This window comes from Mercenaria mercenaria, chromosome 16 (genome assembly GCF_021730395.1).
Source record: "Mercenaria mercenaria strain notata chromosome 16, MADL_Memer_1, whole genome shotgun sequence".
In the NCBI taxonomy this organism is placed as follows: Eukaryota; Metazoa; Mollusca; class Bivalvia; order Venerida; family Veneridae; genus Mercenaria; species Mercenaria mercenaria.
Window position 1 is genome coordinate 15,386,348 of NC_069376.1, and position 27,499 is coordinate 15,413,846.

At 33.4% G+C, this 27,499-nt stretch overlaps 2 protein-coding genes across 2 annotated transcripts; both read right to left on the bottom strand.

The window, feature by feature from the left end:
- Positions 1-2,962: 2,962 nt before the first annotated feature.
- On the bottom strand, positions 2,963-12,691 carry LOC123541539 (uncharacterized). Its single transcript, XM_053527501.1, has 5 exons — positions 11,547-12,691; positions 9,763-11,335; positions 8,141-8,182; positions 3,454-3,672; positions 2,963-3,176 (listed from the first exon to the last, which is right to left on the bottom strand). The coding sequence occupies exons 1-2, from the start codon at positions 12,616-12,618 to the stop codon at positions 11,079-11,081; spliced, it is 1,329 nt and encodes a 442-aa protein (XP_053383476.1). The 5' UTR covers positions 12,619-12,691; the 3' UTR covers positions 2,963-3,176; positions 3,454-3,672; positions 8,141-8,182; positions 9,763-11,078.
- Positions 12,692-16,928: 4,237 nt separating this feature from the next.
- Positions 16,929-27,475, bottom strand: LOC123540697 (uncharacterized). Its single transcript, XM_053526181.1, has 7 exons — positions 27,298-27,475; positions 26,351-26,479; positions 24,626-24,663; positions 22,769-22,964; positions 22,165-22,244; positions 20,348-20,487; positions 16,929-19,448 (listed from the first exon to the last, which is right to left on the bottom strand). Exons 1-7 carry the CDS (start codon positions 27,329-27,331, stop codon positions 19,337-19,339), a joined length of 729 nt encoding a protein of 242 aa, XP_053382156.1. The 5' UTR covers positions 27,332-27,475; the 3' UTR covers positions 16,929-19,336.
- Positions 27,476-27,499: the final 24 nt, after the last annotated feature.

Sequence of the window (27,499 nt, forward strand, 5' to 3'; positions counted from 1 at the left end):
GCTGTTGTGCCATTCTGCTACAGTTATTCTGTTATTCTGTTATTCTGCCATTCTGCTAGAGATAGTTTGCTATTCTGCTTCTGCTATGGGTCATTCTGTTATTCTGCATTCTGCTGAAGTCATTCTGCTATTCTGCCATTCTGCTGGAGTTATTCTGCTATTCTGCTTGAGTTATTCTGCTATTCTGCTGGATTTATTCTGTTATTCTGCTGGAGTTATTTTGCTTTTCTGCTGGAGTTGTTCTGTGATTCTGCTGAAGTCATTCTGCTATTCTGCTACTCTACCATTCTGCTTGAGTTATTTTTCTATTGTTCTGGAGTTATTCTGCTATTCTGCTATTCTATTGGAATTATTCTGCAATTCTACCATTCTGCTGGAGTTATTCTGCTATTCTGCTATTCTATTGGAGTTATTCTGCTATTCGGCTATTCTGTTGGAGTTATTTTTCTATTCTGCTGGTGTTATTCTCAAATTCTACCATTCTGCTGGAGTAATTTTGCTATTCTGCCATTCTGCCATTCTGCTGTAGGTATTCCGGTATTCTGCTATTCTTCTTTTCTGCTTGAGTTATTGTGCTTTTCTGCCATTCTGCTGGAGTTGTTCAGTCATTCTACCATTCTGTTGATGTTATTCTGCTTTTCTGCCATTCTGCTGGAGTTATTCTGCTTTTCTGCTATTGTTCCATTCTGTTGAAGTAATTCTGCTATTCTGCTGTTCCGCCATTCTGCTGGAGTTGTTCTGCTATTCTGCCATTCTGCTCGAGTTATTCTGCTATTCTGCTATTCTGCTGGAGCTTTGCTGCTATTCTGCTGGAGTTACTCTGCCATTCTGCTGGAGATATTCTGCTCTTCTGCTATTATGATGGATTTATTCTGCCATTCTGCTGGAGTTAATCTGCTATTCTGCTGATGTCATTCTGCTATTCTGCTATTCTGCCATTCTTCTGAAGTCATTGTGCTATTCTGCTACTCTAACATTCTGCTGGAGTTATTCTGCTATTCTGCTATTCGGCAGGAGTTATTCTGCTTTTCTACTATTCTGTTGTAGTCATTCTGCTATTCTGTTATTCTAGCTGCTATTCTGCTATTCTGTTGGAGGTATTCTTTTATTCTGCTATTCTGTTGGAGTTATTCTGCTATTCTGCTGGAGTTATTCTCCAATTCTACCATTCTGCTGGAGTAATTTTGCTATTCTGCTGTAAGTATTCTGCTTTTCTGCTATTCTTTCATTTTTCTGGAGTTATTCTGCTTTTCTGTCATTCTGCTGGAGTTGTTCAGTCATTCTACCATTCTGTTGATGTTATTCTGCTTTTCTGCCATTCTGCTGGAGTTATTCTTCTTTCCTGCTATAGTGTCATTCTGTTGGAGTTATTATGCTATTCTGCTGCTATTCTACTGTTCCGCCATTCTGCTGGAGTTATTCTGCTATTCTGCTATTTGGCTCGAGTTATTCTGCTGTTCTGCTTCTGCTGGGGGTCATTCTGCTATTCTGTTATTCTGCCATTTTGCTAAAGTCATTCTGCCATTTTGCTTGAGTTATTCTGCTATTCTGCTATTCTGCTGGAGTTATTCTGCTATTCTGCTGGAGTTATTCTGCTATTCTGTTGGAGTTATTCTGCTATTCTGCTCTTCTGCTATTATGATGGATTTATTCCGCTATTCTCCTGGAGTTATTCTGCTATTCCGTTGGAGTTATTCTGCTCTTCTGCTATTATGATGGATTTATTCTGCTATTCTGCTGGCGTTATTCTGCTATTCTGCTGAAGTCATTCTGCTATTCTGCTATTCTTCTGAAGTCATTGTGCTATTCTGCTACTCTACCATTCTATTGGAGTGATTCTGCTATTCTGCTGGAGTTATTCTGCTATTCGGCTGGAGGTATTCTGCTATTCGGCTGGAGTTATTCTGCTATTCGGCTGGAGGTATTCTGCTATTCTACTATTCTGTTGTAGTTATTCTGCTATTCTACTGTTCTGGGACTCGCATAATGCTGATCAACATCACATGACCTTCAAATAATAACCAGACAAAGAGCATGGTTCAAATTGAGTGAATTACATATTCCCTGAAAGCTGACTTTTTTTCGCTTAAAATGTAACCCAATTAGTACATCTAAATTGTCTCATGACAGAATATATATAAGTCCGAACAATCCTTGTGTAACGTTTTAGTGCCATGTACTGGCATCCACACGGACAGACACACACAGATCTCGTCGGTGAAAAGCTAGCTCATCACCAAAGGTGATTTATTGTGCCCATATACTGTCATTTTACTCCAATGACAATTGACAGGTTTACAAATTTGCATATTAATGGAATTACTTCCCTTTATGCATTCAGTAATCGATACATTACTTTCCCCTCCGAGAAATCTCGTCCCGAGATTTGGACTAGGAAATGCATGGGTAAGGCAACTCCAGTCCGGCAGTTGACTTCATCCCACCGCTGCCACCATTTGTCACGTTTTAGTGCCATGTACTGGCATCCACACGGACAGACACACACAAATCCCGTCGGTGAAAAGCTAGCTCATCTTCAAAGGTGATTTATTGTGCCCATATACTGTCATTTTACTCCAATGACAATTGACAGGTTTACAAATTTGCATATTAATGGAATTACTTCCCTTTATGCATTCAGTAATCGTTACACTTGTGAAAGTATGAAAGTATAAAATATAAAAAAGTTCAATTTCCAGAAAGTATAAAATATAAAAAGCTAAAAATCCAGGTGTAAAAGTAAAACTATTGAATAAGAATCTCAGGCGTCTACTGCTGTTTTCCCCGGAAATTGAAGTATATATATTTTTTATGTTACCCAAGTCTGTAAATAATCCCAAGATTTAGCAAGTATTTTATGTCCAGGTGTATACCGATAAAAGGACCTCTTCATTATCACTGGAAGGACATTCTTTATCTGTAATATAGTTTAGTTAAAAGTAAAAGTAAACATGAATATTCTTCGATACTTTAATTGGAAATTAAAAGAACAGATTTAAACACTACGGTATAGTCAGAGTTCATTGTGTACTATACAAAAGTTTGCTTTTTAGCACACCAGTCTTCAATAATGAAGAAAAATAACATTTCTTACCATATCTTTGTAGACACTAGACAGTGACTAGTATCCAGGTAGCTATTTCTAAACACAGTACTATAGACACCAATGCAATATACTGGAACGAAAAGACAAAATTGCTTTCAATGCAACCATGAGCGAAGCGTACCCAAAACAAAAGTAAAAAAAAAAGTAGCGCTACAGATACAAGTCATCATATTATCCTGACTTCTGGTCTAAAAAAATATTTAAACCAGATTCATAATACAACGCGTAGCATAAACAGATATTATCCAAGGAAATATTATGTATGAAACCAAGATTCGTGGAAAACTGATTCAAACCCTATAATTTTGTTCCCATGCTATGAATGAAATTCAAAGGAAAAAACGTACTAATTTTAATAAACGTTTTCCGTGTTTTTCGGAACAGCAACCTCCAATAAATACAATCGAAGACAGAAATGTAAGGAGTAGTCCAAATCCAATAAGAATATATGCCGATTTACTAAGTGCTGAATCTCCTGACTCGAGTTCGATAAGGTGTTGCATCGCAACTGAATTTTTATCAACAAGTATCCATATACCTATTCCTGTTATTCCCAATCCAGATATCTGAAAAGTAAAATATATCGAGTATCGATTATAGTTGGTGACATTGATCTGAAGAAGGAGTGCGACCTTTAAAAATGTTAAGATATATTTATGAAAACAAATAAACGGAGGAAAATTGAGAATATTTCTATATTTATTCCTGGTTTCCGTTTGGCTGTAATCCAAACCACATTTGTTTTGTATGCTGTCAAACTTGACTAGTAATGGCACTTTTAGGGCGTCATGCATTTTCACTGTTCTCCCAGGTTTTCAGCATATTCCTGTTTTAGTTAGAAGTGGACACGTATGAAATTAATATATTTTTAAAACATTACAGATTTCGTTTTCTGTGATATAAATTTCGCGAATGATCGTTGAGAGTATGACAGTTGTGGTGGAAAGTTATCCGTTTTTCCAGTATAACTTTTTTTTTTATGATCTAATCACAGATGAGAAAATATATATACTTATTACATACCTTAAACTATTTTCCACTGCGTTTCAATGGATCGCGATCATTCAATATTTATAGGTTATTAGCTTTGTATCGGAAAATATGCACGAATTATCAGCGCAAATATTGCGCGACTTTAGGAGCGCAAAATTCCTCCGCTGAAGAACAAGTTAGTGCATATTTCCCGATGCAAAGATAATAACCTTTTTATTACATACACATCTACACGTACAAATATAATGATAATATCATAAAGTTCAATAGCCTGAATAGGATTGTCAATACTGTACTCAATAGAAAAAAATAGTGCAAGAACACACACTGAATTACGTCATGCACCCGAGATGAAATTCAGGCGTCAGTGTATGGAAAAATATTGACGTTTCCGGTACCAGTGTAATTTAACGGGGAATAGAAACGTGTATGTAATAATATAATGTTATTAATCAAGCAATTTCATATTGGTCTTGTTATTTGTCCATGGGTTGTCGTATTGGTCCGAGGACAAATAACTAGGCCGATATGAAATTGCTTGATTAATGATAATATTATTATTCAACTTTTAATTGTTGGCGGTAACAGTATAAGAACTATGTGAGTTACCTTATGACAGCTATGTACGTTCAGGTGAAAAATCTTGACAAGCTGTTTAGACGTATTTTAGAAATCATGATCATTTTCGCCAGTAAAACAGAATGAGTTGTATGTAGGTACTTGAGAATATTTTTTTTTTTTGAATTCCTATTTATCTGTTTATTTTCTTTAGCGAGTATCTTATTATTTGAACTGTGATAAAAACTGCTTTAAAAGTCCCTCCCTTTTACTAGGTTGCAAGCAACGAGACACAAAATTATACACATATGTGTTGATCAAGATAATACAACCAACCAAGCACATATTATATAGTCCCATGCCTCGTTTAATTCTTATCCGAAATTGTTTGCAGTTCACAACTGACACTCTTCTTCGCCAATGTATTTATCCACTTTCCAGCACTTGAATCGCTATTTATCATTGCACAAATAGTCCACACTATCAAAATGTCTGTTAAAGATAGTCTCATCTTTTTAATTAATCTGAGTTTCCATATTTTCTTATTATTTTTCTTGACAACTGACAGAATTTCTGGCAGGAAACACTTGAACTTTACACAATACCGAATAAGCGAAAGTACCGTTGTAATCTCTGAAGACGTACATCCCGCTCAGTCATACTTGCTTATTAAATGAACATGTTGCATGATTTTTTTTGTCAAAATTTGAAAAAAATGTAATCTATAAATCTGATGTAAAACAAAATGGTGTCATTTAAAAATCTAACGGAAGTAGCTTCTCCGTATTGGCCCTCTCTTTTGAACCAGTCAAAATGTTTGATTTGTTTATTGCATTTTCGGAGAAAATATTTTCGTGTTTCCCTGTCTTTTGTTACAGGACAATATTGTAGATATAAATTAATCATTTGATAGTGGATGTGTAATAAAAACGTTATCAACTTTGTACGTAGATATATGCACTTGTACTTTCGCAGATAATATTGTGCTCCTAAAGTTGCGCAATATTACCGCTGCAGAACTCGTGCAAATATCCACATACTAAGATAACTACCTATAATTATGTTTGATTAACCAAAAATTGTATGTCACGGATTTCGTTTTTTTTTTTTTTTTTTTTTTTTTTTTCAGAAAACTTGTACTATGGAATATTGTCGTCAATTTTCATAGACATATATCTTAATTATTTTTCAAGGTCGCACTCCTCCTTAACTTCTACGTTGTTGAAATTAACCTTTCCGTTTGGCATGAAATTGAATTTCGCGGAACTTGTATGAAGAGAGAGTGTAAAAAAACGTATAGAACTGAATGCTCGTTCTCCCAAATGTGCCCAAGTATTCTCTAAACCCGTCCGATGAATATATCAGGAACGCAACCAGCATTTTACTAGTCTTTTGGTGTATAAAACTTATTATAAAATATTGCTTAGAGTCGTCAATGATAAGAATTTCAACTTTTACGTTAGTTATTTTCAAAGCAATAACATTATATATTTAATTCTAAATGATTAGTATTTTACAGTATAGGAGAGATCGCCGTGACGTCATGCATTAATACCTGTTTATCTGGTGGTGGGCAAAACAAATGTTTTTTACATCGTTTATGTATGGGATTGGAATTTTTAATTCTTATTAACTTTTTCGTTCGTTTATGGGTTTTCAAAATTCAGAAAGTTTTGAAATGCTTACAGTTTTCATATTTTCGTATTCAAATATCTTTTATAAATGAATAACCGTTTTAAATGACATATAATTTTAATAGCGGCTTAGTGATGACCAACACTTTTAAAATAAACACTGTAAGTTAAGCGTTCATAATTAATCCATTTTATTTCGAAATAACAATTAATAATAATCAATTAATTTCTTGTTTTATAGCCTTTTCCTTTATCAAAAAATTATTGATATTATTTGTGTTTCATGAAAGTTTAGGCCGTTATAAAAGAATCTCTGTTTATAAAAACATGGACGTTCGGCTTCTGACCACCAGATTACTGTCTTATCAGTCCTAAAAAAAGAAAATACAACGGATTTGTATACAAACACGATCTCTCCTATACGTTCTGGAAAAACTTTGTTTACCCTACACTTAGATGCGCCTATTTTGAAGAGATTGGATACTTGAAAAATACTTTCGTGAGCTTTACTTTTTCACTTTGCGTCGGCTATACTAAATATTGCTATTAAGAAAGTGATGCTCTGTTAAACACACTTACTCAAAAAAGTAAATTACAGCAATGTAAAATGCACATAAATTGTTCCGCTAGTGATTCTAGGAATCCCTTGCAATAGTCTAACCAGTCTTCTGGAAGAAAGAATATATCAAATACATTGTTTTCTAAATATTCGAAAAAACAAGTTAGTCTAAATATGATAGGACAATTATGTTAAAAATCAATTCTTCTACAATTATTTTGCATATCTTGACTAATGTACTTAATAGTATTTTATCCAATCATTTTACACCCCCGCCCCCATCCCCGTGAGTGATGGGGGCATATGGATTTGGTCTTATCTGTGCGTCCGTCCGTCCGTCCGAAGTTCGTGACGCACCTAGCTTATCAAGTATTTAACATACATGGGTTAAATCTTGCATGAGTCTTTATCATGATTTGAACTTGCGAATCTCCTATTTTTCGTCTGGTTCCACCCCCTATGATGTGACATTGAACGCTTGACATTCTTCTTGGGAATCGTAGCGCTTATTACAACGTTATGGCCCTTAAAATAACCAAATTAGTGGAGTTTTTGTTTGTGGTGCTCATAGCTCAAAAAGTATATTCACTAAATTTGTTTAGAATATTGAATCCTTTTCATAAAATGATTGTTGAGGCTATACCCCCTTAATGCAAACATTTGAATTATTGCCCCTTATTTGTGACAAATGTACCAGTTGGAGCATACCCTGTGTCCTATAGACACATTCTAGTTTCGTAATTATTCACGTGTTTAACTTCAAAATATAATAGAGTAGCACGGGTTCATCTTATAGATTTCGTATAGAGACGATTTAAAGTTTAGAACCTCTATTTGGTTAAATATAATACCATAGTGTTATATATGTAATATACATAATAAGCCAACATTTAACACTTACTGTAATCATTGAAAAATACTTAGGTGGTATGGATTGTACTGAAAATAACGGAGTGAGCATTAAACGTACTTTAAAGTATTTAACACATAACAGAAATACACTCAAATATTCAGTAATTCAATGGCACTCCGTAGCAAAAATTGGATATATTTATTAAGTAAACGTTTTGCATAAAATGAATGTTTAAATTTGTGTGCCATTTTGATCACGTGCTTACTGGACCATGTCGCTGTCTCTAGAAAAGATACATGTATATTGTTTATGTTTTAGACATAGGAATACTTAAATATATTCAGCCATTTTATTTCAATTATTTACGACCTACACTACTTACTGTCATATACTATTAGCTGATAGTATCACTATCACTGTTGGAAAAAAAAAACTACCTTACTCTGTGTCCGCGCCAGAGGATTTCCTTGGAATGCTATCTGAAAAGTAATGCATACAAATTGAATATTCGAACTGTGGTAAAGGATTTGGAACGATGAACCTTTATATTAATTGTGCGGTCAGGCTTTTGACTAGGTAACTCTAGGTGCGAATTATTCATATGAGGAAACCAGCCAGCTGCTTATGGAAGGTCGATAAGTCTACCTATGTACCAGGTATACGTCGATGTTGCAAACAATACATGGAGAGGCACCTGGAAATTTTCTACACCATCCGAATTTTGAACATTCATCATATGACCTTAAGTGTGCCGATATGACTCCAAACCAGACAAAATATTCCAACACACTTAGTAAATAATGATAAAAAAATGATACATGGATATGCGTAACACAAACTACTTTATCCTGGATAAAAAAAAAACAACAATGAAAAATTGTTTGCCTTTTCCAACTCGTTGCTGTGTATATAAATCTTATATGATTATTATTAAATATGTTGTTTTTTTTCACTTTCGCTATAGATATGAAACTAATATGTTCACCTAACTCATTTAAACTGTATGCATATGAACACATTAATTTTTTAGCAATTTTCATCCAATTAAACCATAAGACAAAAGTATCTTATATTTACAAAAGTGTTGAATTACTCATTAAATAGATCCACTACGTACTAAAATACTGTTAAATTATATCATCCACCGAAAATTAGTTCACACCAACAGTGGACGACCCTCGAGATATGGCAAGTGGTGTATTTTGATCAAACGAAAGATTAAGATAAAAGTGCAATGCCATAATAAGATTTTCTTTTGTAAAGTTATTGTATAACTATAGGTGTAAAGTTAATTTGATTCCCGTTTTTCTAGAGAATCGAACCCATTGTTGAACTCCAATCCTGCATAAATCACCACCCGCTTGATTTAAATTTACTGACGTTTCAGGCATTACTCGGCCTTGCTACCAATTTGCCTGTTAACCTTCAAAAGAACTTTTTATCTTAATCTTTAAACGTCAACATATAACAATGTCACTGACTTAATCTCTTCAACAAAATATTATGATAAATTGTAATATAGCAAAAGGTATATGTAATGTTACATAGTGAATCTGCTAGAAGCGTATTGATGCAGTTTGTAACATCTACGGGATTTCCCTGTAGAACTTCACATATATTTAGAGCAGGCTCGTGGTGACTCGCCAGATACCTAAAGTCTGGTTTTCAGACGTCTGACATTACGTCATATGCTTCAGAAGGTTAAGGTAAAACTGTATGAAACAAAGAGTCTTATAAGTAATATCTTGTTTTCTTTTTGTCGTGTTTAGAGTGTCGTCTATACAATTTAGGTCATATAGCGCCCTTTCAAGTTTATTGATGGAGAAAGACCAAAAATAACTCTCGTTATATGCGGGTACCTGGTAGAAACCGCCGATCCTCTAGAAGTAATCTTACATGATACATCTAATAATCCTGTCTTACATGTGAAATTCCAGATCAAAGCGAACCAACATGAGAAAGGGGCAAGTGCTTATCCACGCGGTCAAGATTGCCCATAAGTAAAAGATAGGATGACATTTTAATGTAACTCTATTCTACTTTACCTTATTTTACCTACCTTTAATTTACTGTATATTGCTGTCGGTATCTTGTCCTCGTAAAATATGATCCGCTTTGCGCTATCCTCACAACTACGATGCCGTTTGAAAAGTCAGTTACTAGTCTAGATTACAAACGTTTGATATCATGGATTTCATAACCTGTCTCATCCGATAAAATATGTTTGAAGCTTAAACACTCATGTACATGTACCGAATAAAGGAGAACACATGTTGATTAAAGACGTTGCGACTTTTTGTTTTTACTTTGTTTTTGCTTTTATTTATTTTTATTTTTTTTCGTTTTCGACGCCGTAGTATAAAGACTGGTTTTGATGTCTGTTGTACTGCGTTTTGTAATCCAGTCCTATTCCGATCTGCATGTTTCTTATACGCGAACAACGATTGAAACTGGGGAACTGACACGTTATATGTTTCTATTTTCTTCTACAAATGAAACATCAAAGGCACATTTTTACCAGGGAACGCAGTGTATTGTACCCGTCTCCCTTTTGTGACTTAAATATCCAGAATATTTTGAAATGTACTACGCTGAATTGTCAAAAGTCAGTCAAAACTCGAGCTGGCAACCGTCCGTAATTTGTGATAGGTCTAAAGGGTTATGAAATACATTTTCCATTAGTATTTTTATGTCTAGCCTCATGCTGTATAGATAAACTTGTCAGTCATATTTATAATCATTACTATGTAATCATACATGGCATTTATCGTAGATAGGTGATTTTTCTTTGCACTGATATAACATGGGCAGTATGAGGATTAAGAAACGGGGTTTAATCAACAATTTCACTATATAAACGGATTGTTTCCCTTGTGTAAAGAAAACTTAGGATAAGTCTCTATTTGAACCAATCAGACGACCTAATCGAATGTCAGAGGTTAAAAATGTGCACTCAGTCCAGGGCTCGAACCCAAAACCCCTCGCTTAGTAAGCAAGTGCCCTAGCAGCCGAGCTAACCGGCTATCTGATATATTACGACATAAGAATTGTAATTATCAATAATCAAGTATTTTTTAAGTTTGCAAAATGTTGCAAGCAAGCCTTTGATTGGCTAGCGGAATGGTCGTTAGAACGAGGCTATCAATAGCTCGTCTTCAGATCCTAAGTATAGCGTAATAGGAGATGCACTTAAGTCAGATTGCTTTTGCGATTTGAATATATACAGCAACATGACTACAATCAATCTCGTCCATGTATGCATTGACAATTCACCTCTCAAATAGTTTGTTTGTACAATGTTAGTCAGTTAACAATATTTCGACAAGATTTTAAGATTAAGCTGTAGCATGCAGATTTTTTGTTTCATCTTTATTTTTACCAGTCAGTAAATGTTGTCAAAAAAGTGGCAACAAGGAAGAGCACATCAGAAATGTTCGCTAATTTGTCTGCTGCACCAATATGGTGTTTAGAATGCTGAATTGTTGCATTTGGATAATGTGCGTAGACGTAAATTTTGAAACTTCCGCTTGCTGATTTAGTGCTGTCCAAGACATCAATAGAGCATTGTACACGATTTTCGTAGCAATAAGTTAACTTCACGTCGTCTATTGTGGCTTTTACAGCTGGCGTATCTGTAATGAAAAAGTGTTTGCAACGCAGAAGTATTCAGTTAATAAAACTTTTTAACAAGTACAAAAAAAAACGGGAATTTTCCTCGGGTGGGTGGCAATAAATCTTGATAATATTTTTATTGATCAACGTGGGATACTTTAAAAGAACTTTAGAACAAACGCCCCTCTATTACTTTTACACATAAATTGTGACAATTTGTGTTGTTCTTACCAATATCTAAGGCCTCTTCGCTTTCTCCGTCGTCAAATAAAACAACCAAGGATTCAACAATGTAGCCGTCTTGGTTCAGCATATTTTCGACAGACTGTGCGACATGTTTTGCGGCAGAATCGTCATCTTCACCATCGATGGTACTCCTAAAGCGCTCGGTTGAATCTGTCAGAATGTTTGACGGTAGCCTGTATTCATATAAATATGGTTGATAGAAAACTGCAACTTTATCGTTAGTATCTGTTCTCTGCCAAATGACTGTATCGTCCTCGTATTCAAGATATACGAACTGATGCGTGCCGTAAGACTTAGAGAAGAAAACGTCGTTTTTTTTCCAAGGGTTCCATGCATTGTTCTTTATATGTAGCGCATGCGCACTTACTGCTTCATTAAGGTCTTTTGTGGCATAAGTTGTAAACAGTGATTGGCAATGATTTTCTACCGTCTGAAACTTTTCTTCGATATCCCTGGATGTATTGATCCACTCTTTAAGGGCAGCTTCTTTCGACATATTAAATTTCACAAAATCGTAAGCTACGTTGATACTAATGCCGCTAGACATGAGATTATTATAAAACGTTTTAAATATATCTACAGTGGTAAGGATGCAACGTGAGTTGGCCGCGAGTAGGGATAGAAGTGTGCCCTTTTGAGCAGGATTCTGGTACGTCAGCAGCGTTGGTAGAAAACGAAGTTTACTGGTTATTTCCCCGTTCTCGTAATTGACGATAAATATTGACTTGAAACTATCTCTTGTAGATGTTGAAGAGTTAAGGTAGTTTGTCAAGTCCTGTAGTGAATTTTTTATTTGAATAACAGCATCATCTATCCTCTCAAGTCGAGACTGCATCACACTGGAACGTATTATATTGGTCTCCGATGTTTGAATTTCTTCAGAAAGTTCTTTTATAATATAATCTGCGTCAGCCTTGGTTAAAGGCTTTGGATCGTTGGAATTTATTGAGTCAATAAAGTCATAAATCTGAACAGATGCTTTTAAAATTCCAGCAAACTGAGAACAAACTGGAATACTTAGAGAAAATATAAACCACAGTTTGCAGAATAAATCCATTTCAAATATTTATGAAACTTAATGCTTGAGTAAATCATATCATACTTGTCCGTTTTATCTAGTGTGAACCTGTACTCACTCACGTTTGTACCATTATGTCAGGTGTCACAACAACATGATAAAAGTTTAGGTTATCTTAGACAGCGGGTATATTCTGATAGCGGACTAATCGCATGTAAAATGGATGAAGACTCAACCATAGAAACTGCAAATGAGAGTCGACACTATGTTTACAATAAAACATGATTTGGGCCAATGACAAAGTTATGATTCATTATGCAAATATAGTACCATTCGTTTAACGCTATGCGGGCTTTTTAAAGCTTTTTATGATGCACTGGTGAAGTTTATTACTAGTACTGTGTTTATTAGTGCTATTCTGTAAGGCTTACAGAAATTAAATAAAACAAGAAGGTCAGTCTTTGTCTGTAAAGGATACTTTACAACTGCGAGCTACAACATCAATGCGTTGACACAACATCAATTTGAAAAGTACTGAAGGACAGATATAAATTAAACACTACCATTTATTAGCGTTAACGCTGTTTTTTTCCATTGCTTACAAGTAATGGAACAAATGATGTACTGCAAACCGTATTTCACACATCAAATATCGCACATGTAATAAATGCATACCTTATAATATAAAGTACAGCAAAACAAGTTTTTTTGAAACATGATACATGTGTAATTCATATAAACTTGGATATGTTATTAATGTTCATATCAATAACGTTATTTTTCATATCTAAGTTTGTTATAAATATTTCTTATGCTGGAAGGCATTGCGCCGCTGACAAAAAATATCTAAAAGCGGCATACATATGAAATGGTTCCAATATTTAAAAAAAAATTGCAACCTTGCTGTTTTTTCTAATTTAAAGATGAAATGTAGTAACAGAATTTGACAAGTCATAAATGCACCTTGATTGTGCAGATGACACAAATCAGATGCAGATATCTCAAAATAGGTGCATGGATTAACATACATGTATTTTGTTCAAAATTATACTAGAAAACAGGTCAATTTACAGCTGTTAGAAGTTTCGTTGAAAAACTGAAAACTATTTGACATTGTGATGTCTACATGCCTCCCAATTATAAAGACTTGCATCGGTAAAGAAGAAGCAGTCCGACAAAAATAAATACATAAATACACTGAAACACTGTCTCTTTTATCCCAGAAAATTAGGGTTGAGTGGTAAAGGGTATTATATATATATGTATATATATATACAGTAAAAACAACAGTCGGGCACAGCCTAAGGAGGGCAAGCGGACAAAATACACGATAACTTACTCGTGGTAATATCACTGTTTGGCTGAAACATTTTGAGAGTGTTGTCTCTTGTAAAAACATTCATTTATTCCATTTGTGAACGTTCATTTGCAACATGTGACCTTAAAAGATATTACCTCCTTGGACGCACGTGCGTACAAAAACGCCTGTATTTTTTCGTTTTGGACGGTTCAAAAAGTCCCGTGTTAAACATACGATAAAGCCCGAAACGCGTGAAGATGTTCCGAATGTAAATCGGGTGAAGTAGACGCTTTATGTACATAGTAAGATTGTGCGTCTTTAAATTAGGAAAGCAGAAAAACAATGCACTCAGTAAATCGTTTTAAATTTAAACTAAAATGAAATAGATATAGAATAAAACTGTTATTTAACACAGAACTGTACAATACGAGATATATTTTGACTCGTACCCAGCGGGAAAACAATATTGGCTAGCGGCAAGTCCAATACGGTTTTGTCAACTGTGTGCTCGTCCAAATATATCTCCGTATTGTAAAGAACAATGTCAAATAACCTAATAGTACTTTAATGTAGAACGGCTCCTTTTCTCAACTAATGGCTCAGTTTCAGTACTACTAAAAGAACATAGTAAATAAGGACCTCTTTGGACCATCAACGATTTTCTTTAATGTACAAAACGAGATGCGGATCATGATCAGTTTTGTCAAGCCGATCGGTCGTTGACCAGTTTTATCAAGCCGATCGGTCCTTGACATATCATTGGTATCTTTTTGGTTGCTGGTACTGAATGATAACACTGTTCTAATTTTATAATATCAACTGATCAAAGGACGCTAAGCTATTCTAGTTTCTGTTTTTGTTTTGTTTTTTATTAGGAAGGGTTTAATTTTTTGTACAGTATAAACATTTTATTGAGCATTCAAGTATAAGATTTATAACTTTCATTTTATACAACTACGTACAAAACCCGTGGGAAAATTCACTTTAGATTAAAACTGAATAAACTTAAATATTAACAAATAAGATTCGATAAAACATTTTTTTTTTCATTCAGCTTCTTTTTATTGTTGGCCTAATATGCAAATGCGTGGCTCTGTGCTCTGTGCTTCCGAGAAATCTACTCTTAATTATTTTCTTCTCGTGGTAACATGCTTGACTGTCAGTCCTGAGGCCCGGGGTTCGAATCCCGGTCCAGGCACTGGAAATTTCTGAGATGCTCTCGAGTGTTTCCGACCTAACTAAGAGGACTGTTCTTGTTCTTCCCAGGAAGAACACCGGACACGTTAAAGAACCAGACTGTCTATTTGCAACGTGCTACGCTAAATTAGCGGGACAAGCCTGTTTGTAAAAATTATTTATCTCTTTGTTCTGCGGACATTATCTAACTCTGGTTAGATCGCTTTGTAACTGTACTAGTAGAGGATGAATTTCGCGCGCTGTATGGCTGCGTTTGCTATATGTAAACGTGTTTATCATGAAAAGAGCGCTATATAAATCTTGAATCATAATATAAAACAGTAATAACAATATTAATAATAATATATCAAACGTCCGGCCTTAACCGTACAATATTCTAATGAAATGCTCTCAGAAGAGGCAATAATTAATTGGCAGAGCAAATTTAAAACCTTACATTAAAGCAGATATTTTTAAGCTACACTTTTCTTAAGGTTGTATTCTATAACAAAGATACTCGGGAAAAGATGTTTGCAAAAACGAAAAGGAAAAAAAAACAGAACGTATGTCTCACCATCCGACGCCAATGTTGGACTGTCGATATGACTACCAAGTTCACCGTGATCTTTAAGGTAATGTCCCCGAACATCATGTGGCGTCATCTAGTGTATACTCCCATTCAGTTTAACTAGTAGTTGGCAAAACGTTCTGCATAAAGTTTTATTCATAGAAAATATTTTTCATCTTTAACACCACTGTTTCCTTTGTCCTCGGCCAAACGGTCTTAAAGCAATCAGCATATACCAACAAAAGACTATTATTCCATAAATTTCAGGATATGTATGCCTACTTCTTTTTTGAAGATTAATCGGAAACATACCTTTTTACAATTAAAATTATTTATTTAGATAGACACAGTATGATTCATTGTGCCAGAATTATTTTTACACACAAATGAACTGAAATTGTGAAATAAGAAAATTTGTTATTTTCTTCATCATAACCCACTTCACAGGCAAAGCACAGAAAAACCCACATAATTCTGCAATGTCTAATAATTAACAAGTATTCTCAATGCATGGGATTTGTCTCTTCTCTTGTAGATCTATCAAAAATGTTGTGGTTTTCCGCAAAGTTGGAAGATGTAAAATGTGTAAGATTCTACAAAGTGCATATGAAGTTGCTTATTTTGGTAAAGGTATGCTGCAGAATCAAATGCCCTACATCATGCCAGCATTGGCAGGACACTAGCGATTCAAAGTCAGCAGCCTTACCCATTAGGGCACAGATACCCAATATTCTCTCAGAGAGTAAATTTATAAGTACAGATGGCAGACTGAGGAATCTAGATAAATTAGGGAAAATATTTAAAATTGTAGACCATTTTGTAGTTATATTTATTTATTTTACATGCACATGTTGAAATTTTGATAAACACAATTACCAACAAAACGTGTGTTTATTGTGATAAAGATGGCCTGAAAATTTTTAATTTAATGTTTTAACTGAAGTTATTTTGTATCGATTAAATAGATCTACATTAAAAAGATCATGTTTCAATTCCTCATTCTGTTATGATTAAAAGCATTTAATGATAACAACGATATTATGTTTACGTCACGTCGATGAGATATATAGCCCCAGTTACGCATTGAGAAATAGCGTTTTCAAATTTGGTAAAATATTTTACTTAAAATATGTTTAAAACGAATTGCCAAATAGCATAACCACTCGACTCGTGTATAAAATTGTTAAAACACGGTTTTCTTATGCTACATTTTAGCACAGTAAAACAAGGTGTGTTAACCGGTCGTTTAATATTGTACCGTAATACATGCTATGATGTATCATTAAGTAAATAAACATATAACAATTCACTGTTTTAAATCATTTATTACAGATGTACAAAACAAGATACCAAAAGCGTTCTAGTGTAAATCTACCCAACGAAAGTAGTAACTGTAAATTTTGCTAAACAAACCTATGCTAATCACTTATCTATATTCTTGATTCAAAAGTAATTTTAGCAAGCTTAGCAAGTAGTAGTTACATGTAGTTTTGATATTTCAAATAAAAATATGCAATCAAATTTTCAAAACAGAAAATTTGTTGCCTTATCAAAATATTTTAAGGCATTTCAATGTTTCAACAGTTTTCATCTCGCTTACAAAAAGTATATACGAAAAGTCCTTGTACATTTTCATTGTATATTTTACATGGACTAACTCTCATCATAATACATGTATATGTTAGTCGATCAACAGGAAAATAATAGCTATCAATATATAAAACACCTTTCTAATATTTATATAGGTACATATACCAAGCATAATACCAGTGTTATACTAGTATCAGCTCGCAGTGTAACAATCATATATCAGTATAAACAAGCACTTTAAAACATATCATTAAAAGCCGACCATGAATACACTTGTAGCGGCATAACTACATATATCACTTATCAAAAATCAACAATCATTTTATAAACATGTATTGATTTCTTTAAGGTATTGGACCCGTAATAGAGTACCTCTTTTTTGAAGAGTATTCAATTCCTTCTATAAACCTACTCTGACTGCAGTTTTCAGGGGAGCGTACGTTTAAGCCCCACTGGGACCAAATTTTTTTCTCCATATTTTCCTTTTTTTTTTCAGTAATTTTTTACTTATTTCAAGACTTATTATAGATGTATTGTACAAAAGTGGAAAATTTTAATTTTATAAGCTATTTTTTGCGGTTCAAAGTGAATTTACCTCTGAATCAGGAGGGGTAGAGTTAGACATCTTTAAAAATACTGAGTTACATACGGTAAAAGCTCTCTATTTTGCCTTTATTCTTTAGGTTACATATTTTGGAAGAAATACAGGTAGGTTTTACTTTTTGAATGAAGTGAGCAAAATTCAAAACAGACCCACAGGATTCAACCTTCAACCTTTTTTCAATGTTGGTGTTAGAATTCTGTCTCATTAAATCTGTTTACTTGAGGCACCCTAGAAAAATGATATTTACAGTTTTACTTTGTGTTTTATAATTGTTTAACAATAGTTTGAGGTTTCTTTTATCAAAATTAATGCTGTAATGAATTCTCTGCAAACGTTTTAGATAGTGGCTATCACATTGTAATTTGTCTCTACTTGAGCTTGAGGAAATACCATAAATTATACAAAATTTACAAAAAATTGCACAGTAAAAGTTGTTTAAAATTTGCAACACAGTGCGAAACATGGTCAACTATCAAGCAAATGCCAGTTTGTTAACATTACTATTAGGGGTCCAATACCTTAAAGTTAGGATAAACATAAACAATTAATTTTATACTACTTTCAAAATACCAAATATTGATTTCATTGACAAGACGTATGTGTAAGCTGTGAATGCTACTAACGCAAAGTCCTGGTCCAAGTATAAATGATGCATTTTACAGTGTAATTAAGGTAGATGATCACAGAGAAAATAAATGAAAGCTGATTTTAAAGTAATGTTCGCTTGTTTTCAATATTGTGACAAATTGTGACATAACTATTTCTTCGCATCAATTACGCAGATGTTTATGTGAATATTGTACGGAAAAAAACATTAAACAGTTCGATGATAAAGTAGAGTATATGTAACAATGCAGATACGGTATTGAATGGCTGAACAAAATGTCACGTGTATGAACATAGTTGTACAAGTAAAGGCGTTATAACGTTGGTTTAAAATTATGACATGGACATGTTTCACTTTCAAGTTGGATTAAATGCAAGATGCTTTCCTAAACGTTCTACATCGTATGTCACTAATTTATTGACATGGATTGATACCATGTGTCCATCCTCAATCATGGCATAACCTTCCTTTCATATGTACAATATGTATTGGTACATACACCTTCTACAAATATGGTTACATATGCAAGCGTGAAGAATCTTATGCACTACTGTTTTGTTTCATAATCTAATCAAACAATAATCATATATACGTATTTGCTTTCTATTTCAGTTACTTTTACCGTATGGGGCATTTATGTCAACTACCCATTTAGTTACATATAGAAAGCAATACCCTTGACATAATGTCTGTCATGTGTACACTTGGATATTAGTAAGAAATTCTAATAAAATCTATAATAAGATCATTTGAAGTGAAAGAACGCAGCCAAGTAAACAAATATCAGGCTCGGTTTGATCAAAAAAGGCAATCATTTTGTAAATGATTGATATATGAGGCAATTAAAAACAACGCAAATTGTATTCTGTACTTATACAAATTTTATCACTTCATTGTTTCTAGAGTTGCATTTCATGTCTTTTTCAATTTTCGGCTAACTTCTAGCATAATGAATTTCAAATCCTGTCCATCCAGACTTCCATGCACCTTTTTAACTTCATTGTAAGCTTCTATTATGGTTTCTCTACAAGATAACATGATAGATTATATACAAAGATGGTACAGAAGCAATATTTATTTTTTTAAAAAAAGCTATCATAATGATGCAAAATTCTTTTTTAAAAAATGCACCGAACAGTAGCAATTGTAAAAGCATGGATTATTTTCCTGAATTACAATGTTTTAGGACTAACAATATCATGCATATAAGAATAAAAGCAACTCGGATTAAGACAATTGTTGCTTTCAATACAAATACAGATACATGGCATTTATATAGCGCAAACATTATAAAATATTCTATTGCGCTTTACAATTACATAACACACATTTAACATATATACATACAAGATATGAACAGGATTCTAGAACTTAGATTTAAAGATTTGGACATATGTAAATGGAAATGTAATAATAAAGTGCATTCCAAATTGATTGAAACTTCTGAAATATAATGAAAATATACTTTCATATTTAAACTGACAGACTGAGTTTTTGGGTTTTTTAAGAGATAAACATTCACAAAACACTTTAACTGCCTTGGAGACTTCCGCAGTTTCATTGACAAAAATGCAGGACCTCTCACTAATGGTTCTGTAATATCGGAGGTGGCTGGGTGTTATTTAGCATTGACTTTTGAGAGGCTATATTTTAAAAGAAAATTGTTATGTCCTTATTAAACATTCTGTGTGCTACATTTACAAGCATAATTAAAAACAAATCTGCGAAAAAGATGTCTTTACTTATCTTCGACAACGGCAGAATGTCAATGAAATGAAGATAAGAGTATGTTAATCTACGTTAGTTTTGTATATCGCAAAGGACCAAAAAGAAAATATAAAATAAGCATAAGAAAAAAAATATACACACATTTGTTAGTTCTTCATTTTTAAATTATAAAGAACATCTAACAATATAACTGACCTGCTCGAATGAGGAAACTCGGATTGCAATTTGCTAACAAGTCTCTGGAAATTCTCTTTTTTCCATTCGGGTTCTGTGCTTGAATATACTGGACGGGGTGAAATAGCTGGACGTCTGCCTCGTTTTTTCTTACTTTGTACCTGTAAAAAAGTAGGTATATGAATAACTATGAATATTTCTCCGCGTCTTATATGCTTCCGTCCACGCCCTCTAGCCCTGGGTTGAGCATAATTCACTATTTACAGACATTACAAGTACAAAAACAGTTTAGATACATTCGAAGATGTAATATTATAGCCTTCAATGATGCACTAGTGTGTAATTCAATGAAAAGCGGCTTATGCCCCAGTTAAAATAATAGACTTGCCCTAAACGAAAACAAAAGCAATCAAGAGAACTAAATAAACTGGAATTTAGAAACGGGATCTGAGGTTACGGAGTCTGCATATCACAGAAACTGCCAAAAGACAAAATTAAAAAGCAGGCAACATATCCAATGGTGGTTATACAATACCCGAAGCTGTTTAAGCGGGAGTATTGGAACCACCCAAGTCGAACTGTTCAAGCTGAAAAACGAAATACTACCAATAACACAACATAAATGTCGTGCTGAATGATCTGAAAAGATCGAACTGTAACAGGACATACACATTTTTGTTCGTTTGTACGTCTGTTCGTCCATCTGTCTGTTTGTCCATCAATAACAAATGGCGGAATTTGCCACAATTTTTAAAGTAAAATAGATTATTAAGAAACATGAGATATAAGTAAAAGGCAATATAAAGATGTGCTTCTTATGGTATCAAACATAACATATGCGCCGTTCAGTAGGGCAACTTTTAGGAAGGACAATAGTCGCGTTATAAATTATCATTTCCGACATCGAAGAATACATAATGAACAAAACTTCTAAATATTGTTTTTGTTTTGCAATAACTTTTAAATTAAAAGCCATACAACTTATATCACTGACCGTTCATTTTTAACCAATGGAAGAAAAACCTGTTTTACCGTCTCCTTATTACTTGCAATAAAAAACAAGTGCATTTTATACTAGGAATAAATCGCCGTGCATGATTTTAGCCAGATCAAATTTTGAAATCAAGAGACATTTCCACATGAAAAACACACAAAAATAACAAGACAAGTCTATATGTGCTTACGGAGTTGCCCACAAAAGCAATCCTTTCCAGCCTCCCATGAACCCCTACAAATTGGCAGGTCGATATACTTGTTTCAATCTATTAACATACATATAAATGGTTTCTGCGGTAACAGCTTACATATTAAAACCCTTAATCAATCGGAACGTGTAAGTTGTGGTGTTAGTTTTCAATGAAATTTGTTCAATCAATCTTATGCGTAGTCTGGTTAGAAGTGTTGGTCAATGTACTTTTCTCTGGGTCAATCGGAACGTGTAAGTTGTGGTGTTAGTTTTTAATGAAATTTGTTCAGTCAATCTTATGCGTAGTCTGGTTAGAAGTGTTGGTCAATGTACTTTTCTCTGGGTCAATCGGATCGTGTAAGTTGTGGTGTTAGTTTTTAATAAACTTGTTCAGTCAAACTTATGCGTAGTCTGGTTAGACGTTTTGGACAATGTAATTATCTCGGAGACAGACACCATAGTTTGATCATAAACCACAATTGATAATATTTATGTCATCAGAGCAATTTACTTATGATGTGAAGGATGTATAATGAAACGATTGGAAAAGTAATTTTGGTTTCGTTTATCATCTACAAAATTTCAATAGTCGTACTATTAAGATATAATTATTTCAATTATCCGTAGCGGAATGGTATAGTATATCTTTTACCTCCTGCCATTCCTCAGTGTTTTCGTCATTTATTCCTTGTGTTTGAGGAAGTTCTTCAGAAGTAAAATCATTCGATTTCTCTGCAAATGCAAACCATATCTATCCCGATTAACCACACATATTATATAGGTTTCAAAAAAATAATTTCGAGTGCATCCTGCCTAATACAAACATAATTATTTTAACTGTTTAAGGGACACTAAATAAGTTCTTATCACCAATTTAACCTGAAAGTTCGATTCGCGGAAGTAGTACACATACACTTGTTTCATAGGCACAAATTACTAATAAAAATTTATTTTAGGTTAATTGTGAAATAAGTTCTGCAATTTATTTTGATCACTCTATCGCCATGAGGGTATGAAAAGAGACAAGCCAGTTTCTCTTTGAATGCCAAGCAAGGGATCTACTGGTACAATTTGTCACGTCTTTGATATGAACCCACTACCTCCATCACCCAAACAAAACGCTCTACCTCCAGCTAGACTCTCGAGGTGGCTCGAATTTAAATCAATATATCTGTTTGAAATTCAATTTTTACATTTAGGCAGATACAAAATAGGTTATAAATGTAGCATATGGTCGTTTTGGGGTAAATTCTCACCTTCTCCAGGGTTAACAAACGTAGCTGACAGTCGTGAGTCAGGTCGTCTGCCTGATTTAACTTTATTTCTGCCTTTTGTCTTTCTTTCTTGTGACACGCTCTTTATCGCACCTTTCAACTCAAAGGAATTGGCCTCTCTGTTTTCTAAGCGCACATATTCACTTTTGTAAGATAGGTTTGGTTCTTGCACCTTTTCCTTTGCGAATTAACAAATCGTCAAATACAATACGGGATGTTTTGCAGTTGTTAAAATGTATAATGTTCGTAACATCGTACAATATAGTAACATCTAACAATTGTATAATATAAATTTCCAACTTTCGATTTCCAACCTAATTCACTTCCTCGAAAGTTTTAAAAAATAACACAAATGTTTCTTAATTCGGAGAATTTCATTATAAGGAAGTCAATATCTACACCCCTGTTTCCTCATAAATTATAATCGCCTGTTCCGTTAATCATATTACATGTATATTTGTTTATTATGTGGCGACCGCACTGTTACGTTATGAACATTCTTGCTGAATCATATTTTCAACAAGTCGTTCCTGATATATTAGGTTTTAAAATTTGATTAGTATATTATTACAATGTTGCATTCTTTGCTTTCATTACCTCCCTTTACGACTTTGACTAATCAGGTTGTTCGATACTAAAGCATTGCTTTTCAGGCTATATACCAATAAAAGAAATTATTCTTAATTTCATATAAATCTCAGCTACTTCAGAACAATTTTGTTACAGTTTCTAGATTTTCACTCCGTTGTAGACCTATTTTACATATTATCGAGATATTCATATATTTGCTTCTAGAAAACGAAAAGAAAAAGGGGTGTTAAATAGTATGCAGTGAAATGCAAGTCAGCTGAAGTCAGGTACCCTCATATTAACGCATTTCAGAAAGCGGTCCGCAGAATAAACAACCTTCTTTCGTTTTTAATTAAACAACCAGAAAACATGCGAACATTAGCATGAAAATTGTCCTATTTTATGTAAAATTCATTCCACAAGTGAAATTATGCGCGAAAAAAAATGGAAAAAATAGGATGTATTTATTAGGGACTTCTTTCGAATACACCTCGAAAGCACATTTTTTACCGAATTACTGCATTATAACCTTCAACCGCTGTGGTTATGCATACTCTTCATTTGGACAGCTGCTTAATCAAGTTTAGTATAAAGTAATTTGTACAAAATTTAAAGCCTTATGGAATTTAACAAATTATTTTATAAAAACAAAAATGAACTAACGTGCTTTGCATTTTAACACTAAGAGATGGATGGTGGCACTATAAGTTCATAAAATTAATGTTTATGTGCTTGTTCAGATACTCCTTTTTTGTAAATTTTGAACCTCAGACGATAACTCAAAGGTGTTTACATGATCATGTACGATTGTAAATAGATAAATATTGACTTTTAACTTTAAACAGCGTCATATAAAGCAATAAACCTTCAAACACATGTGTACGTCTGCGGTATAGTGCAACACTTCGGACAAATTGTAGTTTAGTTTAGAACCGAGCATGGTGGTTTTCTACACTAAAATCTCACCAAATGAAATATCTTATATTTCAAAATAATTTTCAAATCAAAAACGAAAAGCGTTACAATGTATTTCTGCTGAAAATGCCACCATGTGAGAAAACAATTAGTATTCTCTAAACATATGCACCCTCATTAACGATATGACTTTCTTGAAACTCTATGTATCAAAAATTATTTTAAATAATGGCAAATAAAATGCAATAATGTTTGATTTAAATACTTAAGATAAATTCATAACTCTTAATTTTGATCAAAATGTAAGGAATGAATATAATGCAAGATGCTGAAATAGGTTTATTCCATAATTACCATGTGATCTGTGGCTTGCAGGACAGGCAACGCTTGGTCTGTAATGGTAACACAACATATTTTTCAACAATTGTTTTCATATTCTGTTTCTATTTCTTAACAAATTGAAATAACTGCAAGTCAACTGGTATCATATTATTATCTCAAGTACTTGTAGAAATACAAACGCTAGGTGTCTTGCTGGTGGTTTTAAAACAATACTGAATTTTCTAGGAAGTCTCCTGTGTTTAAAGTGAAATCACAAAGCTGTTAAAGAAGTTAGTGTTACAGTAAATCTGCAGTGTTATGATTCCACTCAAAACGATTTACTAGATTCATAGGAATGAAGGCAGACGGAATGCTGGGACACATCTGTTTAAACGGGCTATAAAAATGTAAGTAGAAAGAATCAACAGTCAAATCAGCATAAGAAATTAATTCGAAGGAATAAACACAACATAATTTGTCATCTCCTCAGTAATGTAACGAATGTAAGTTTCTTATAAAATCAAATTTGATTTAGCAAAACAGATTAGGCACACATAAAATGCACTATCATCATTATCTTATTAATAAGTTTTCATCTCCTAAGTACTGTAACGAATGTATGTAGCTTTTAAAATCAACATTTAAAGAGGCAAAAAAAAAGATAAGCATGATACATAAATACACCATCATCATATGAATAACCGTTTATCATCTCCTCAGCATTGAAAGTCAATATATGAATGAATTAGCACACAGAATTAACATATATAAATTACACAATTATCATCTGCTTAACCACAATTCATGTCCACAGGAACGAATGTGTGTGGCTTTTATCTTTTTTAAATCAATATTTAATAAAGCACAAAGAATAAGCAAACATTAAGCACAGAATTTTCATCATATTAACCATGATTCATCCCTTTCTTAACTAATATATTTAGGACTGTTATGAAAACGTTTTCATATACCACTTTATAATAATTTACTTTTATAGGTTGGACCATGAATTCTGTTATCATCCGAACAAACTGTTGAGATGAATACAATGCTTTGCTTTTACCGTTTTCGAAAACTATATAAAATTGATTTGGCATTACGTAACCTTTAATTAAATATCACACTTGCTTATTGGCAGTTATTTTGCTGATAACTTTTGCTAGTTTGCGTCAATTTGGCCAAAATTGTTGCCGATAATGTAATCTAATCAGTCAGTTAATGCTCTAAAAAAAGACTACTCAATTGAGTTGCAAAAAAATGATGTCATATTTGTTTATTTATCATAGTAACATACAATATGGCGTTTTCAATTCGGAAAACCTCAAAGACAAGCCGCCGACGTATCCGATAACATATAGAAAATGTTAATATTAGTCTTACATTTCTCAGTATAAACGAAACAGTATAAACACAATAAATATGGACACAATTGCATATGTTTTCCAGGTGTTCAAAACGGCTAACGATGTGTTTTAATGTAAATAGAAAAGACAGTGCATGATGATCAGTAAAGACGTAAATTCATAGCGAGTGCTTCTGTCGGACAATGGTTTTATCATTTTGTAAACAGGGGATATTGAATAATCTCGTGTGAAATCTTTTGTATCCATTTTCAATTTGCAAAATTCTAAATTATGATAATAATAAATAAGGATAAACGTTAATAGTATTGTTCGTAGCATTCCCCTGAAAATATATGATATTTACTCTGGAAAAGTACACTAAATTGTTTAGAATAAAGAATAACTATATAACAACCTTTTCCATGAGCAGCGTTCAAATGTTCTTGAAAGCTACTTGAAGGTGGAGATGTTGTCATATCACTTTGCCCCGAATACTTGCTTGCAGATGATACTGTCTGTGACATCTGTCTGCCCAATTTCATCTCTGAAAAATATATGTTTGTTAAAATGCGTATGTTAAGATACCTCGACAACTATTAGCCGAACCTTCCGAGAAACGCAAGGAAATAGAATAAAGAAGTCAAAGTCCTAGAAACAAATATGTATCAGTTCTTATGTTAGGATGACTCTGAATTGGGCAACGTTAGTGTAGCTGTGCACGTTTGAAACAAATAATGTTTTACAAAGTAAATTTTAATTAAAAAATATTTTTGGAAATTATCATTGTATCTGAAGGAAATTCAGCCAATAAAAATACTGAAATGTGAGCTTGATTCTTTGTTTGACCGATTTAAAAATATTGGCCCTCCCGTAAATGACATTTTCGCGTAAACAACGTAAATATTAATGAAACTTTCATAATCATGGTGGATTTACCGATTTTCAATCATAAAGCAAAATAAATGCACGGATACTTTTGTTCATTTTTTCATTATTCGTGGAATATCAACCTGATTCCTAGCATTACTACTTATCTTATATTATAAGTTTTGACTTATTGTTACGCCAAAGCGTATACAATGTCAAAATTAACGGTTAAATAAGTCTTTATCACTGACTGTTTAACACATAATAGGTTCCCGACAACATTCATACTACCAGGGCACGTTTTCCAGATATATGACGTTATGACCATACTTCCGGTAAACCAAACGTACAGAACTGCATTAAAAAGTGAAATAAAATACTTCAAAAACGTACATAATTCACGTCGAACATAGTAAATAACGATAATAGTATAAATGTTTAAAAACAGTACTTTTAAAGAACAGCTATGACAAACTATTACGCTGATATTAATACCTGCCCTCCGTACGTCCAGGGCGGTGAGTGACATCCATGAAAATCCAAGTACGAAAATCACTACGCGATTACTAAGATAAGAATAATTTTCGGTTGTGTTTACTTTGAACTCGTATGTTTTTCCACCGTATTCCACCTGTAAATAAACAATATTTTATCACGTCGTTATGCAAATTTATAATGAAGCCTTTCAAATGTGTTA